The sequence below is a fragment of the Mauremys mutica genome, chromosome 1, assembly GCF_020497125.1.
Source record: "Mauremys mutica isolate MM-2020 ecotype Southern chromosome 1, ASM2049712v1, whole genome shotgun sequence".
Lineage (NCBI taxonomy): Eukaryota > Metazoa > Chordata > Testudines > Geoemydidae > Mauremys > Mauremys mutica.
In genome coordinates this window covers 306,734,970-306,753,353 of record NC_059072.1, presented here as the reverse complement: position 1 = coordinate 306,753,353, position 18,384 = coordinate 306,734,970, and the positions used below count along the sequence as shown (strand labels likewise).

At 43.2% G+C, this 18,384-nt stretch overlaps 1 protein-coding gene across 2 annotated transcripts in view; it reads right to left on the bottom strand.

The window, feature by feature from the left end:
• FNDC3A (fibronectin type III domain containing 3A) overlaps positions 1-18,384 on the bottom strand; it is a 178,541-nt gene that overhangs the window by 106,734 nt on the left and 53,423 nt on the right. Inside the window, exons 1-2 of one of the 2 annotated variants that reach the window (XM_045013974.1) lie at positions 15,674-15,726; positions 9,650-9,725 (exon numbers count right to left, since the gene is read on the bottom strand). In XM_045013974.1, coding sequence (XP_044869909.1) covers positions 9,650-9,725; positions 15,674-15,694 — 97 coding nt within the window. In that variant the 5' untranslated portion in view covers positions 15,695-15,726. Of the gene's footprint in view, positions 1-9,649; positions 9,726-15,673; positions 15,727-18,384 lie in introns of those variants that run through there. The other variant, XM_045013964.1, reaches the window with a different exon arrangement.

The window sequence follows — 18,384 nt, the reverse complement described above, 5'->3', positions numbered from 1 at the left end:
TTACCGTTGCTTCATAATGGATGTAAACTTCCTCACCCTTTCAACTCTTAAAAACACATTTTAATGGATATTTTATTCCTTATTTTAAACTAAATTAAACCAAAGCAAGGTTGCTTATTCTTCTTCTTTCCAGAGACTTGCCTTACACTGATATTATATTCATTTCAAAACATGAAGTATTTATGATCCATTCTAATTTGCACACATTCTCATTTTATGAATACGGCAATTTTCCTTTTGCAGAGCCATATATAACATGGTCTCTCTTATTATGTCAAGTAACATTTAATAGCCCTTAGCTGCAACTTGTGACTGTTATAAAATGTGCTCAGGATGAGTCATCTTCATTCACATATTCTGCAGTGGAAAGAATTCATGAATGGACGATCTGCTGTAATTCACTTCTACAAAGAGAACCCATTCATACATTTTAAACCCAGTTTTATGAATCACTCTAATGTAGCTTATAATTCCACTTTAGAATAAGAAAATTTTGGCTTAAGGAAGGTTTCACAAAAGCCCATAAACACTACTACTATCAAAAATGGCTATATAGATTTACAAGCACTCTTTCCTTTTAAAAAATATACATTTCAGTACAGCAAACTGACAAACGAAGATAGAAGTCCTGTTACCTAACTAACAAACAAAAAATAAGTTCTCTCTGGAAAGCAGATGCTCATGGGATGGTACTGCTAGTCTTTCCCCAATAGTTTGCTGGTTTAAGCTGAGCTCAGATCAGTGGTGACCAGAGGTCATTACTATCTGATGACTGTTTGGTAGTCAAAGAGAGTAATTTATTTTTTTTAATAAACATATAGAGAGCTGTTCACTAATGTATCTAGGTGCTCATTTTAAAATATATGTTCTTAAATAAAACTATCTACAATGGGTTGCAACTAAGAACCCATGGCTGTTATCTGCAGAAATGTTAGTAGCCATGCTGTCATTTTTTTAGGAATAAAAAGACGAATATAAAAAACCTGAAGAAAATCTAAGAAATATATTTTATTTTGTCTTGAAGCTCATTAGTACTCTGATGGACCATCAAAGGGATTGAATTGCCAAGGTAGGGCCCTTCAGTTAAGACTGTTCTTCTGCCGTCCCTGGAGATTTCAAACCCAGGAAATGATCACAAGGACCTTTCATCCAATCTTAACTCCATGAAAAAGGCATTAACTGAAATTACTTCTCACCTAATGTACTTCCACATCATCCAGGGCTTTCCAGATCACCAGCCTAAATTACATTTGGAAACAACCTGGAAGTCATGACAGGGACTTGAGTACAAATGTACTTGCAATACCTTACCCCTCACAAAAAATGGGCAGCACATTTTTCATCAGCTAGTGCTTCAGGGTAAATTCAAGGATATTCCTTAAAACATCTACCCTGACACACCCTTTCGTCTGGTAGGAGATTCACTCAAATTTGTTTTCAAACTTAATTAGAGTGTTTTTAAGTGTTTTTTTACCTTTATCTAGTACAGCATCCCAAGTCATGAGAGCACTCATTTGAAATAAAAACCAACAGCAAAAAATTATGAAGTGTCCCATCTCTTAACGTGCCATGGTCTCTAGATAACACCACAAGAAAATGCAATTAATATTCTAATTATTACATACACAAATAACATATGGTGACTTCACTAGATGGTGCAGATGATCAAATTGTGCCTTGAAGTCCAGAATCTGGCCTCTGGAATATCGACAAGGCATTAAGAAACCCAAGAAACTGACACATGGTGATCTGCTAAATCCCCCATGCAATACTACACTCTCTATTTCTACTCCATAAGCTCAGCTCCTTCTAGAAAAAAGATGGCGGCTCATTACTGCAGTCTAAGATTGTAAATATATTAAGAAAATAGCACCCTTGGAGTAGTTAGCATATACTGTTTCAAACAGGTATCAGAGGCCCAAGGAAACAGAGGAAGAGCTTTTGGTATAAAAAGTTGAGTTTAAACAGACTCATGACATTCCTTCAGATCCAGCAAATGCACATGAACTTTTGTCCAAGGGAGGGCCAGGCCCCCACCCTTGCTGCATGGTTGGAAGGACTTTGATTTGCCAGGGCCCCACAGCATTGATGGGCGACTGTTGGTATGTTTAATACGTGTGTAGATCTGTTTACTGTTTTCTTGTACTGTTTTCTGTATTCTTTTGTCCTTAAATAAATGTATTCTGCTTAAGAAGGCTGTTTGGCCACTGGTAAAGACAATATCATTGTTCTTGGTGAGAACCTAAGGAGCACAAACTGCAGAGCTGCTTGGGATAAACACACTGAAAAAAAGGAGGCTGCAGCTTAAAACCTCAGTCAGAAGGGAAAGGGCTGCAGGTCTCTGCTCAGGCAGGTGAAGTGGAGAGACCTGAGACCGCATTTCTTGAGCAGACCACAGAGGGGAGTTAAAGGGACAATTACCCTGACATTATGACAATTTCCTCCAGCTATCAGAAATCATAAAATGTGTCCCATAAAACATAACAACAAAAAACGCCTGCCTAACCCAGAGAAAGGAGAAAATTGGCATCATGCTATGTAGAAACCTGCCACTGGATCCAGAATGGAATGGTTTGTAATGATAAATGGCCAAATACTATGTAACACTCTCCTGGATGGTCACACCCTCCTCTACAAGATGAGGGGTTTGTCTTTTTTTTTCCTTAGCACACACTTTGGCAACAATTGTATTGCTTGTCATGATAATAAAGTCTCAATGAACTGAGTCGTTACTCCAAGTGGTGTACTGGAATGGAATTTGTCCCCCTTTTCCCTTAAAGACTTCGTATTTAATTGGAGGTGGTTTTATTATGCCAACTGGAGTGTCTTCACCAGATGCGCTACAATGGTGCAGCTGCACCACTGTATCATTTCTAGTGTAGACTGGCCCTTAGTCTAGCTGGACCACATTGCTGATGAGAAAGAATTATGAACTGGGATAAGTAAAACTTTAAAGTTTGATTGTGTATATTTTATAAATTACTAGTAGTTCAGCAGCCATCAATTTAATTATACATCTTATGAAAATAGCCTGGCCAGCACCAGTCAGATTTGAATCTTTCTACCCTTGGACAAAGATGCATTGTCAAAGATTTGCAATTTTTTTATTTAGCTCTCAACAATTTTCTCCTTTATGTTACGGATCCCTTTCTGTTTACAGGACTTTACTACCAAAAGACAGGTAGCAGTGATGACAAATACTAGCAAACTGCCACATTGATAAGTATAAATCTGGTGTGTATGCTTAGAACTCTAAAAGTGCACAAACATTCTCAAACCTTTTCTTAAAGCAACCCCCTTGTATGTTTAAATTTATTTTTATTTCTCTGACCTTGCAATTAGGTATATTATTTGTAGTGTGCTGAAAGCACTACAAAGCATGAAGCAACAAATCTCCTTGACTCATGAGCTTCTGATCTAAGACAAACGATAGAGGACAACACAGTCACAGAGTTCTGGGTGATCAGCAGATGAATTTATCACAATTAAGTAAATAGGGTGGTGAATGAAAACACAGGGTGCACAAAAGCATGTTTTGAGGAGAATTTTAACAAAGACAAGGGGAGTGCTTGCTGCGTATTGTTAGGAAGGTCATCTTGAGTGCAGGGGTAGCAGGGAAGAAAGTACTCAGCCAGCACATAACTTCCCTCCAGTTGGATTTAGAATGTCTGAATAAATCTCAAGGAGATAGATTTGATGCAGATAATGCTGTTATAAGCATTTGATAAATTATGTGGGCATATAATATATTTATTACATGCTTGCACAATGTATCATGTGGCTATTACTTCCAAATATATGATGGGTGTGTTTGTATGTGCGTGTGCATGCATGCACAATTTTTATGAATACGGAGAACATTCCCTCCTTTATACAAAGAACTTCACAGAAAAAGCATAACTGAAAAATTTACAGAGCTGACTCAGCAGCTTCCATTGCAGGCAGAAAAAGAAGACTACAGAAAATGAATGAAGTAGAATACAAAAGAAAACTAACACTAGAAAACAGAAAAAGTTTTAGCAGGTATTCTGGTGAACTAGGTAGTGAGGAGAGGATAGAAAAGATGCACTAATGAAGAAAAGGGAAGATGAGTGGAGTTTACTATAAACCATTGACTAAAGAAAGTAAGTGACTCAATAGCTCTTAAGGGCTTGTCTACATGGGAAAGTCAGTGTGCAGCAAGTACATTAACAACTCTGCAGTCACTCCCCATATGGATGCTTATTATGCATGAAGAGGATGCTTGAGTGGTTGAGCTGAATGCACTTCCAAAGTGCATTAAGCTAATAAGCACAAAGGCATTCTTAAGTAAGAGTGTCCACACATGGAGTTAGTGCAGAGTAGCTAGTATGCATCAGCTACTGTGGGCTTTCCCCCCATGTAGACAAGCCCTGAGTGAGGGACAAAGGAAAAAATTCCAGATCTGATTTTTGAAACTTTCTGCCAACTCTTTCAAAGTTTGAATGATGGATAGAATAAATTGGTATGTCTTGCTGACATCTCAGTATTAAAAGTTCAGATCAGTTCTTTAGATTTTATTTTCTTTCTTTATTCCAAATTCTTGTTTCAATAATCTACCCTCCATGTCCATGTTTCCCCAAATCAAACCTCCTTAGTATTGTCATATCTTTAACATTAATGTCACCCAATTGTTGAAAGGATAGGTTTAAAACTTTATCTGGGAGTGCACCTATGAGGCCTACACCTAGGAACAGTGATCAGTCACTACCCAGACTTGGGGGTTTAGAAGCACGTGGGAAACAGCAGTTGGATCCAATCACAACAGACTGGTATCCATCCAGAGATTGGGATGAGGAGCTTGTGAAAACTGGCAAGGATTAAATCATTTGTTTAACTACTGTTGTTTAACTACTGTTATCACAGATTGCCGTGGTATTTATACAGAGACAATAGTAATATTTTTGCATGTAAACTTGATAGATGACAATTTACCATATGACTGGAACACTTTAAAGGTTATAATGTGTTAGGATATAGATATTCAAGCCTGTCTGGCCTATACTTTAAGAATTTAGGTGTATTCTTATCACTTAGCTAGTTATAGAAGTATAAAAGAAAGAATCAAAATCATTGTCTATCTATGTAAGGGCCTTCTCTCACTGTGACAGTCTGAGGCCCTGTTTAGTCATATTGAAATAAGGCAATCTGGGGCTGTTAGGAAGGCGATCCGATCTATCACCTCCAGAGAAAGGAAAAAGCCTAGAACATGTAAAAGGAAATTTAGTTTGATAGTTTTCTGTCTGGTAAGAACTCACTTATCAATAGACACAGCTGGAAAACCCTTATGTCTGTATAGATGTAGTTGTGAAATCCTCACTTCTGTATTGTTTTGTATGTTTATTTGCATGGTCTCTGTCTGATTCTGTGATTGTTTCTGTCTGCTGTATAATTTTGCTGGGTGTAAACCAATTAAGGTGGTGGGATATAATTGGTTAAATAACCATGTTACAGTATGTTAGGATTGGTTAGTTAAATTTCAGTAAAGTAATTGGTTAAGGTATAGTAAAGCAGAACTCAAGTTTTACTATATAGTCTGCAGTCAATCAGGACGTGGAGGGGGGGAATGGGAACAGGGACTGGGGGTGGGGGAACTGGGATCATGTTTTGCTAAAGGGGGGGATGGGAACAGGGGATGGGAACAGGAAAAGGGACACAGGCAAGGCTCGGTGGTGTCAGAGCTGGGAAGGGGGACACTAAGGAAGGAAACTGGAATCATGCTTGTTGGAAGTTCACCCCAATAAACATCAAATTGTTTGCGCCTTTGGACTTCGGGTATTGTTGCTCTCTGTTCATGCGAGAAGGACCAAGGAAGGGAGAGGGTGAAGGAATAAACCCCCTAACACAGTGCATGAAAATGCAGTATCTGTTCATCTTAGATTCAATCCCCTTATTTAGTCTGTTGATAATTTAAGATTACAATAAAATGATTGAGTTGTTATACTGATGAGTTCAATACCTTGAATAAAAAGAATGAACATTTAGTCTCATGTTCATTATGTTTTTTTCACTTTTGCCTGAATATCAAGGTATAAAAGTACTATGTTCCCCACAGAAATTGTGCAGTAATTACTACACTGACATGTTTCAAATAAATCTCAGAAAACCATCGGTTGCAAGGTTGACCAATTTGTGGTTCAAAAAGGGGAAAAGAATAAAAGGTAACAAACAAATTTCTGAAAAGGTTTGAATCCTCTTTAGGGTCATGTTAGAATCTTCAATACAAATCTGATTATAACACTATTCTGAAATAATTTAGTTGCTAAACATTCTGCAGAATCACGAAAACTAATAATGAAAGGGAAAATAGTTTTCACTGTCTGTTAATTTACTTCCTTTGAGATTTTTTAACACTCCAGACAGCTAAAATATAATTTCCCCCAGCCAGCAGAGGGAGACAGAATAACTAAGTTTTGAGAGCACCATCCTCCCCTTATATAAGGGATTTGTCATCCCACAGTTCTCAGTCGAAACTTTAAAAGCCATACTATCAAAACATATATCTAGGAATAATTACAAAACAAACTATTAGCATTAAACAAATTATTTCAGGGACAAGTTCTAGACTTGTATACAAGCCCTCGAAGAAAGGAAATTAACAGCTAAGGATAATTTTCCGTTTCTCTCTTCAATGTTCTATACCAGTCCATATGTTTTTGACCTCCCATAATAGTACAAGAAATCCAACATACAGGATGGATTAATATTTTACAGTTGACTGCATGACCCACAAAAGCTGCATCCAATTATGTTTGCAGATAGCAACAAATCTAGTTCTTGGCCAAGTTGTACATGAACAAACAGTAGTGGTCTTTCATCTGGGCAATAAGCTCAGGTATTGCAGGCTCTTCCTGAAGGTTTGAGAGTTATACTATATGAATGGCGTTTGGAAAAGAGGGGGAAAGGAAGAGGCACCTGTTCTCCTCCCCAGGAAGCCCCTGGGTCTTTTTTATTAGTCAGTGACTGCTCAAACTTTTTTAATTCCTCCAAGACAAGAATTTTCATTGAAGGAGACAGCTGCTAGTCTGACTTTAGAGTGACTTTTTTTAGACAGATGATTCGAACCCAAAGAACCCTTTAGCTATCTAAGAATTTATATAGTGATGAATAGTAGTATCTAAATAGGGGGTACCTAATTAATACCCCCAAAGCTTTAGAGCTCAGACAGCGGAGATAATAGAACAAAAAGACATCCTGATAATATAGAATGTACCATCACTAAAGAAAGAGACTAAGATAGGATGAGGTCTTGGCAATGTATGACTACTTATTTTTGGCAGCCAGAGATCTGCTCAATTATTGCAGCCATCTAATAGATCTTAGACTGCATGGCCTGTGGAGAAGATCTGAACATTCTCTTTAGAGAAGCTTGCATTTTCTTGTGTAAGAGGACCTTGAGTACTGCTTCAGGTTTCAAGGAGATGCTAGTTCCCTTATCCACTTTGCAAAAAGATGTATCCCCTCTTGGATTCTCTATGAAAATTTCTGCATTTTCTCCCCAAATCAGATATAACAACTTTAGCAATATGTGTAGTGCTAATTTTCTTTCAGAGACATATTACTGTCCAACAACTATATCCTTCACAGGTTGGTTGCTCCTGGGGGAATTCTGTGCCACTGTGCATGTGCAGAATTTATGTTTCCCACAGATTTCTTTGCTTCTCTGCAGAAAAATGACTTTGTAATGTGGAAGCCACAAAAGTGGTCATGCAACCTTCTCCAGAAGTATGTTTCGGCTACCCAAGGCAGCTGGCAGAGAGGTAAATCACTATGGGGCAGGGGGCGGGACTGGGGAATACCCAGCTGGTGGCTTCCAGCTGCTAGTCCCGGGTGGGCTGGGGAGGATGGGACTTCCTCTTCCCCTGCATGGTATCCGGGGCCAGGTCAGACCCACCCCCAGATTTTTCCCCCAATTGCAGGAAGCTCTGCAAACTCCCTCCCTCCCTGCCACTTCCTGCACCCATTGCTCCTCAGCTGCAGGGGGAGGGATCCATATACAGGGAGCTGCTCCCCCATCCGCCCAACCCCCATGCATCCAGACCCCCTCATACCCAGACCCTCCCGCCAAGCCCCCACCCTGCACTCAGAAACCCCTCCCCCTATGAGCCCCACTTCCCCTGCACCTGGACCATCCCGAGAAGCCACCCGCACCCGGATTACCACCCCACGAAGCCCCAACCAGCTGCACGTGGATCCCCACCCAACTGAGTCCCACTCCCCCAGCATCTGGACCCCCCCACTGAGCATGCCAAACCCTGACTCCCCTGCCGAGCTCTATCCCCCCCCACCCAGACCCCCTCCTCCTGAGCCCCAACAACCTTCACCTGGACTCCCTTACAGAGTCCCATTACCATTGCACCTAAAATCCCCTAACAAGCCTTTGTGTATCCAGATCTCCCACTGAGCCGCCTGCACCCAGATTGCCCGACACAGAACCCTCTCAACCCACATCTGGATCCCCCCCACACTAAGCCCCTCCACACTTACATCCTGCCTTGCTGAGCCTGCCTGCCCATACCTGGTACACCTGGCACAGAGGGGAAGGGCCCTGGGGTATTTCTGGGGCAGGCCTGGTCCTTATGTTGTGTCAGGGTTGGGTGCGGCCTCACCGCTGAGTCCATGTCCTGGGGGGGAGCTTTACAGTAATCTCTCACCTCTGTGCAGCCAGTGGCCTGTGCTCCCCACTGCCATGCTTATTTGACAAATAAAATCTGCAGAATTTTGCAGAATGTTAAAATATTTGCACAGAATTTTTATTTTTTTTGGCACAGAATGTCCTCAAGAGTAGTTGGTGCATGGAAAGAGCTTAGAGGGCCTTGTAAGAAATAGAAAGTAACAGATCTCAGAAAACTAGTTCTGCTGCTTTTAACCCCTCCACTGTTAGTATCTGGAAAGCAGAAAAACCTTCTCCATCCTTTTTATGCAATTGAGGATCTGAAATCCTGCCCATTCCCTGGATTGCCTCCTGTGACGCTTCCCAGAGGTACCTAGGGTTGTGAGGTACCTTGATGCCATCTGCCCTTAGCGTGAGGAAATCTTATCTGCCCCCACAGGTAAGACAAACAATATAATAATAATAATAATAATAATAATTGGAGATATACCAATCTTCTAGAACTGGAAGGGACCTTGAAAGGTCATTTTTAAAAAAAAGTTCATTGCTACATTTCCTTCTCTACCTTAAAAATCCCTAGGATTAATTTTACAGTTACCTTCAAATGACTGCCAAACAAACCGTTTCCAGAGTCAGTAAGTAACTTTCAAGAACTGAATTACAGCTTTAAATTCTAAAATTGAGATGTGCATTTAATAAATAAGCAAAACCATAATTGTTCCTATAGTACTTCTTCATCTGCACTGTAGACTTTACAATAATTTCCTTTGCAGAATCTAATTTCATGATACATGTAAAAATGCACTGGTTATGGTTATGATAGTGAAAAGGAAAAAAATCTATACACTAGCATTAACTGGAATTTTCTATAAAACTATTTTAAAATCATATCCTCCTCAACCCTCTTCCTACAACTTCAAAAACCACACATTTACACAATGAAATAATTCCTTGCAATACCTTTTGTTTATACTGAAATTAAATGAGAATATCAAGGAAATACATTATTAACTTTACCTGTAATGCACTGAAACTGCCCATCTTCTCTTCTTATTGTAAAAGCCTCCCCTGGATTAACTTGCACCAGTATAACCTTAAAAATAAAAAGGTGTTTGAAACTGTTACGTAGGAATGCGTCACATAACCCAGTGCACCCAACAGGCCATCTTTCTTCCATTTAATGTATACATTCCTTTCCATAGCACGCTGCTTGCTACCTTCTTCCTGGACAGAAATGAATTAAGTTAACATAAAGGTACACCCATGACTTAAATATAAATCTTTATGTAAAACATTTTGAAAGTTCAAAGATTAAACCAACAAATGGTTGAGGCAATAACTTTACATAATTTACTTTCTGGACTGCTGGCGAAATTTAAAGAGGTACTTCATTTTATATTATTCCAACTACAAATGTGACCTATTAACTTGGACATTAATCAAAACATTATAGATAGCTTCATAAAGAAGGCTTATAATTCCTAATATTTGAATATTAATCATAACTGCTTGGCAAATAGCTTTCAGCATGAGGGAAATATTGTGCAATTTCTTTCCTTTCACAGTACTAGTATGTTTGTACTTTCATTAATAGATAAAGCATTACATAAATAATGACAGAGTAAGAGCACCAGATGTGCAGCTTCAAACACTGTATGTATATTTTTTATCATGGAAATCTGTTTATCCTCCTAATGTTGCAGAACCAACTTGCTTTTCTATCAATTGTACATTACTTGATAACTGAAATAAACAGAGGAAGACTGATCTGTACCAAAACCAGAAATCTGCAATCTCTTCAGCCTTTTGTGTTTTAATTATTAGCCCGCCTTTCTGTGTGGGAAAGGGCTTTATAATTACTAAAAGAACCTAATTATAATTAAAAACAAACAAAAAAAGAACAGAGTCAGTATCCTCCATGATTCCCTATTTGGACAGAATCTTTGTCTTGTTCAGTCTAGTTCAGACATTTGGGTCTGTCCAAACATGGTATGTGTCCTTTGTCTCATGTAAACTACAATGCAATATATCTTAATACATATCATCCACCAGTGTCCTGAACATTAAAAATTAACATGCTAAGGAAAATAAATTGGGTTTGTGCTTTTTTATGGTGTCCTAAATAAAGGCAGGACAAAAATTTGAAGCGTTTCCGCCCCCCACCCCCTGCGCCTGTTTATTCACTTTAGGAATAATAAACCACAATTTCCTGTTTTGCTGGAGGACACCTTGGAGGACCAGAAACTGGAGAAATAACTTTCTTAGCCTTCCATTGAAGAGGCAACAGTACTGAAACTTTCACAAAGATCTTAACTCCCAACTGTTTGCTGGACATTTAAATTAAGGGGTGAATAAACTGAAATCCTTCCCTGCACAATTGCTAAAGGCTCACATTCTTGGTACTTAACAATTCATAATCCTGCCAGTTCTCAAGCAGGGCAGAGTATTCCAAATAAAATAAAGTCTGACTTTCTAACTTAAACTAAGAAAAAAGTATTTTAAAACAATTAATAATCCTCCTCTTCCAAAAAACTCCGAAAGAAAACACAATTCAGGCCACCTTTTTAATACCTCATTGAGAAGAAAGAGGATGGGAAGGGACAAAAGCATTTCCTTTTCCTCGTTTTGCTGATTATCATTACAAATTAAACAAACAAACAAAATAAAATAAAAATAAAAATCACAGTTTGTATCTCGATTTAATAGTGACTTGATGGGAGTTACTAGATACTCAGCATTCAAAGTCAGGCCACTTATTTCAGTGCCTAAATACTGATTTGGCTTAACTTTAAGTATCTGTTTTTTTTAAAAATCCAAGTTCATATTTTCACACACTGTGCAACTCTCCATTTGTTACCGGTGTTACTTGCCTTTGAAAAACTCCCAGACTGCTGGAACCAAATGGCTACATGTTTGTTTTTTTAAAAAGTGAATGCCGTTTTATCAATGTGTGATACATTAAATCTATGAATGTTTTATATAAAATATACAAATGAAAACAGCACACCGTATTCTAGAATTTTTTTCATGAATGTCTCTGACCTATTTTATATTTGAGATGGAGAGCCAAATTCTGCTCTCAGTTAAGTTTATGGAATTATTCCAAATTTATATATATTCAAAAGAGCAGAATTTGGCCTGGAGTGTACAGGTCCGGCATCTAAGTGCCAATTCCATAGAAAAACCTTGTGTATGTTGCTACACTTGTACAAAAAAAAGTGACAAGTAGAAGGAAATCCACTAAAGGGCTCCTGGTGATCTACAACATCTGACATATGCAATCAAGGTAAATAATTATTCTCTCACTAAATTTTTTGCATTGTTAGTTTATAGATTTTAAAATTGTTATTTCAGGGCTTTTCTAAAAACTGCCTAGACATATGTTTATAAAGCATTTGAATTCCATGGTTTATTTTATTTCATCCTAGTGAAGTCTTAGCCTAGAGGAGGGCAAACTACGGCCCATGGGCCACATCTGGCCCGGTGGACCCTCTTGCCCGGCCCCTGAGCTCCTGGCCCGGGAGGCTAGCCCCCGGCCCCTCCCCTACTGTTCCCCCTCCCCCGCAGTCTCAGCTCGGTGGCGGGGCTGCGAGCTCTTGTCAGGCCGTAGCTCTGCAGCTGTGCTGCTCAACCTGGTACTTTGTGCCGCGCAGTGGCATGGCTGGTTCCTGTCCTGGTGCTCTGGGCAGCGCAGCTGAAGTGCCGCCAGCCGCTGGTGCTCCAAGCAGCACGGTAAGGGGGCAGGAAGCAGGGGTGGTTGGATAGAGGGCAGGGGAGTTTGGGGTGGTGGTCAGGGTGTGGGGGTGTGGATAGGGGTCGAGGGGTCAGAAGGCGGGGAACAGGGGTCCCGGGGGGGCAGTCAGGAAGGAGAAGGGAGGTTGGATGGGGCAGCAGGGGGCAGGGGTTCCAGGGGCAGTCAGGGGACAGGAAGAAGGGGTGGTTGCATGGGGCAGGGGTCTCAGGGGGAAGTCAGGAAGGAGGGGGGGTTGGATAGGGTGGCAGGGGGCAGCGAGGGGACAGGGAGGGAGGGATGGATGGGGCAGGGTCCCCGGGGGGGGACATCAGGGGACAGGGAACAGGGTGGGTGGGATGAGGCAGGAATCCCAGGGGAGTCATCAGGGGGTGAGAAGCAGGGAGGGAGTTGGATGGGGGGGGCAGGCCACGCCTCCCCTAACCAGCCCTCCATACAATTTTTGCCCACCCAGGGCCACCCGGGGGAGGGAGCAAGTGGGGCAATTTGCCCCAGGCCCCGCAGGGGCCCCGCAAGCCCTGGCCCGGCGGCGGTCCGGGTCTTCAGCAGCGGGGGGGCCTTCAGTGCTGCCGAAGACGTGGAGTGACTGAAGGGCCCCCCGCTGCCGAAATGCCGCCGAAGACCCGGATTGCACCCCCGCTTTGCCCCAGGCCCCCTGAATCCTCTGGGCGGCCCTGTGGCCACTCCTGTCTTAGCCTCTCTACTTCATTCTCACTCCCACCCCTTAACCTTTCCAGCTGCCTCTGACACTATTTTTCATTCGTTGTATAGCCCAGGGGTCCCCAACCCCCGGTCCGCGGCCCGGTACTGGTCCGCGGCCTCTTACAAACCGGGCCGCGAACCGACCCAGTGGACCTCCCGCAGGCGTGCCTGCGGGAGGTCTACCCGAGCCGCGGGACGAGCGCTCCCTCCGCAGTCATGCCTGCGGGAGGTCCGCTGCTCCCGGGGCTCTGGTGGACCTCCCGCAGGCATGCCTGCGGACGGTTCGCTGGTCGCGCGGCTCAGCTGGACCGCCCGCAGGCACGCCTGCGGGAGGTCCACCGGCTCCGGTTGAGCTGCCGCAGGCATGCCTGCGGGCGGTCCAGCTGAGCCGCGTGACCAGCGAACCGTCCGCAGTCATGCCTGCGGCAGCTCAACCAGAGCCAGTGGACCTCCCGCAGGCACGCCTGCGGGAGGTCTACCCGAGCCGCGGGACGAGCGCTCCCTCCGCAGGCATGACCGGTCCCTGGTCCTGAAAAGGTTGGGGACCCCTGGTATAGCCCATTCACCCTCAGCTTTTGAGATAATACTATCTTTGCCTCGTTCTCCACTCTCCTGCTAACCCTGTGACCACTCTTTCAATGGCTGCTTTTCTGTCTCACTTTTCCAGTGTATAGGGATTACCAAAGAACTATGTTCTTGGGATACTTTTTTCCTTCTACACTTTATCATTAGATAACCATATCTGCTCATTTGGAGTTAACTACATCTCTATACAGATTACATTAAAAAGCACAAACCAAAAACTAAGGTAAAAGAAAGTTATTGAAGTTGCAGGTCAAGAACTCAAAAGCTTGTAAAAGCCACATTTACAGTTGACTGTGCAACCTTAATTCTGCCCCTCTGTGTGCCAATATGCTCTGAGTGAGGGAGGAGTATTATCGAAAAATAGCATGTTATCAAAGACCATTATAATGCAGAAGGAGGCTGAATTAAGGTTGCAAGGATGACAATAAATCTGGCATTTCCTAACTTCTGAGTACTTGATTTTGTAACCTAAGTAGCGTTCTTTTAACAGTGTTTTTTGTTGTTGTTGGGGTTTTTTTGGATGTAATATCCTAGGGGTTTTTTTCCCCAAAAGGAGAAAGGTAAAAACAAATTCTACTATGTGCAACTATATCCCTCCTTCACCCCCCCCCCTTTGGACCCGGAATCTTCAGCATTACTGTATAGACTTCTGCTACGTGAGCTAAAGGACTAACAACATTAGCGGGTATCATGGGAACATTGTTTTCTCAGATTGGGAAATGGGGTGCTGGGTCTAGTTAGTGGTTGGGGTGGGGGAATTTAGCTTGGTCTGGCTCTCTCTCCTCTAGCAACGGGAGTTGGGTGAGCTCTGAACTAGCTGGCCATCTACACTACAATTTTTTAACCCCACAGTCTGAGTCAGATGACATGGGCCATCCGCGGGTGTTTTACTGCAGTGTAGACATACCCTAATGGTACATCTACACAGCAGCTGGGAAGAGTAATTCTGGGCTCAGGTAGATGTACATGTACTAGCTCTGCTTGAGCTAGAGCCTAAAAACAGCAATGTTGCCACAGATTAAAAAACATTTTAATATCCAACAAATATTTGAAATGTTTTTTCTGACATTCAGAAGTTTACTTTGTGATCCATTTGCTATCATGTCAAGGAACATAAACTGTAACTAAGTGATAAATGCCAGTTTCCTAACAAGACTGAATCATATCACATATTAAAAAGCTCACTAGGTTTTTACTGAAAAGAAAATGGTTACTAACTTTTCTGGAACTGTTGTTCTTCGAGTTGTGTTGCTCATATCCATTCCCATGTAGATGTGCCCATGCCATGTTCACTGTAGCCGGAAGGTTTTTCCCTCAGTGGTATCCGTTGGGTCGGCTCTAGTGTCCCCAGAGTCAAACCCCCATGGCGCTATATATAGGGGCCTGCTGCCCCACCGCTCCCTCAGTTCCTTCTTGCCAACAACTCTGACAGAGAGGTAGGAGGGCAGGTTTTGGAATGGACATGAGAAACACATCTCAAAGAACAACAGATGCACAAGGTTAGTAACTGTTTTTTCTTCTTCGTGTGCTTGCTCATGTCCATTCCCATGTAGGTTACTACCAATCAGATGCAGGAGATGGGTTCAGAGTTCAATGACAAGCAGACTGTAGCACTGCTCTGCAAATCCAGAATCATCCCTAGCCTGCTGCGTGATGGCGTAGGGTGTTGCGAAGGTGTGGACTGAAGACTATGTTTCCACCCTACAGATATCCTGGATGGGAACCTGTGCCACAAATGTGGCTGAAGACGCTTGCACTCTTGTGGAATGTGCCGTCAGTGCCAGAGCAGAGACTTTTGCCTTGTCATAGCACATGCAAATAGGAGAAGTACAGAGCACGTTAGCGAAAATGGACCTTCTGCTCACCCCGGGTGAAAAGCCGAGATAGCCATTAGGTGTACTTTAATCAGACACACCCACATCCCTTGCCGCTTCAGATGTAGCAAATATTCCAGAATACATGCTATTGATGCTCAGATGGGTGAGACCCCTTTCTGTACTGACCAGATCGAGAACCTTTTCCATTTTGCCTGGTAAGTGGCTCTGGTGGATGGCTTTCTGCTACCTAACACAACCTCTTGAACCATCCCTGAGCACATTCATTCCAAAGGATTCAGCCATGGAGATTCCAGGCTGTCAGATAGAGGGATTTGAAGTTTAGATGATGTAGGCATCCATAATCCTGAGAGATTAGATCTAGAAACACAGGTAGGGTGATTTCTATTGCCACCAAGAGCTCCAGGAGAGTGGTGAGCCAGTGCTGACAGGCCGGTGATATCAGAGGTTGCCAACCCCTGATATAGAACATTGCTGTCATGTTGTTTGTAATTGTTGCATCATTGCCGGCTTCCCTTTCAATGACACTTGCGGTCTCGGTGCTGTAGCCACTCTTGCCTCCTGTGCCGAATCGCACCTGGTTGGTGATGGCAGTACCAATAGGGATATTAAGTCCCGTGCTGCCTGGAACGCCTCATGGCATTGATGGAAGCTTCAGTCTTGCACTGCTGTGGCTCTCCCTCGAAGGAGAGTTCAATGGCACTGTATTTGATGGCCCACTCACTGGGCTGGAGTCAATAGTACCAAACTGGCACCTTTTGAGCCTGAGTGGCCCTGCACGGGTCTCACTCTGCCAGTTTCCTTATGACTGGTGGGCTTTGGAGTAGGGGAGCTTACCTTGTCCATTTTGCATTTTCTTTTGCGGCATCAATGAATGGGATCAGTGCCATGTGAGCAGACCTCCTCTGCATGGGCGAACTTTGGTGGGGTCAGGAGTCCCAGGATGCAGATGAGGAGTCCCTCCTTGGCGCCGGAGAGGCCAGGCTGTGATGCCTCTCTCTTAAAGAAGCTGGCACGCTTCTTATGGAGGCAGAGGTGCTCGGTGCCGAGTCGGCATGACTTGGCTCCGAGGGAGGGCAAAGAGCCACCTCCATCAGAAGGAACTTGAGTCTCTGGTCTCCTTCTTTCTGGGTCTGGGGTTTGAAACCTTTACAAATCCTGCAGCAGTCACACAGATGGGATTCACCCAATCCGAGTGGGCATTGCTAATGGGCATAGGCTTGTGGCAAGCCTCACACGGCTTATACCCCAAAGACCGAGGCATGTCCCGGTGCCAGGGAAGAACCCCATTAAGTGGGGTCCTACTCTATTACTACTAACTAGGCTGGCTGTAGCAACTAACTGCTAAAATTTTAACTATTTACTGGAGAAAAAGACAAAAGTCCACTGGGGAGAGTACTTGCAAAGCAAGGACGAGCAGTTCCAGCGACCATCACAGGCGGAAAGAAGGAAATCAAGGGGTGGCGGGGCAGCAGGCCCTTATATACAGCGCCACAAGGGCGTGACTCCAGAGGGCACCAGAGCTGATCTCACAGATGCCACTGAGGGAAAAACCTTACGGTGACTGCATGTGGCGCGTGCACACCTACATGGGAATGGATATGAGCAAGTACTCGAAGAATCATTGTTCAGACCAGGGATCGGCAATCTTTGGCACGGGGCCAGTCAGGGAAATCTGCTAGTGGGCCAGGATGGTTTGCTTACCTGCAGCGTCCACTGGTTTGGGATCAAAGCTACCACTGGCCGCGGTTCGCTGTTCCAGGCCAATGGAAGCGGCAGCCAGCACATCCTTTGGCCCATGCTGCTTTCTGCAGCACCCATTGGCCTGGAATGGCAAACTGCGGCCAGTGGGAGCTGTGATTGGCTGAACCTGCAGACTCTGCAGGTAAACAAACTGGCCTGGCCCGCCAGCAGATTTCCCTGATGGGCCATGTGTCAAAGGTTGCCAATCTCTGGTTCAGACTCATGCAGCTGTTCAAAGCAAGCAAAACAGTACTTAACATTAAGACCCAAGAACCACATAGATCACAGAATATCAGGAGGTCAACTAGTCCAACCCCCTGCTCAAAGCAGGACCAATCCCCAGACAGATTTTTACCCCTGTTCCCTAAATGGGCCCCTCAAGGATTGAACTCATAACCCTGGGTTTAGCAGGCCAATACTTGAACCACTGAGCTATCCCTCCACCCCAAAAAAATATATGGAGATATACCTATCTCATAGAGGTGGAAAGGACCCTGAAAGGCCATTGAGTACAGCCCCCTGCTTTCACTAGCAGGACCAAGTACTGATTTTTGCCCCAGATCCCTAAGTGGCCCCCTCAAGGATTGAACTCACAACCCTAGGTTTAGCAGGCCAATGCTCAAACCACTGAGCTCTCTCTCCCGCTATCTAAGCTTCTCTCCCGCTCCCCCAAAAGATCTCAACTATTTCATTTAGACTCATGACACTCCTGTGAGCTAGATAAGTATTATCCCCATTTTGCATGAAAGGAAATTAAGGTAGTACTAGTGCTCAAAGAGAACACAGTGCTCAAAGTAACACAGGAAGTTTACAGCAGAGTTTAGAATAGAAACTCAGGTCTCCTGACTCCTGATGCGTCTAAACTTCAAGATCATCTCTTTCTTCCTTGCCTGACCCTCAGTAGATCAGATCTATGCTCCAACAGGGGGTGCATGGTTGTAGTGACACACATGCTAGGATGTCTAATTAGAGGGGGATTGAACATTGAGACCTGAAGTGAAAGGAAGTTTTAAACTAACAGCGAGCTGTATGCTGAATTGAAGTTAAATATTGGGTTCCATCCTAGATAAAGCAGTATTTCATACCTACAAAGTGCATTTATTGAATTTACTAGTCTTTAATGTTTTGTCCTCTAC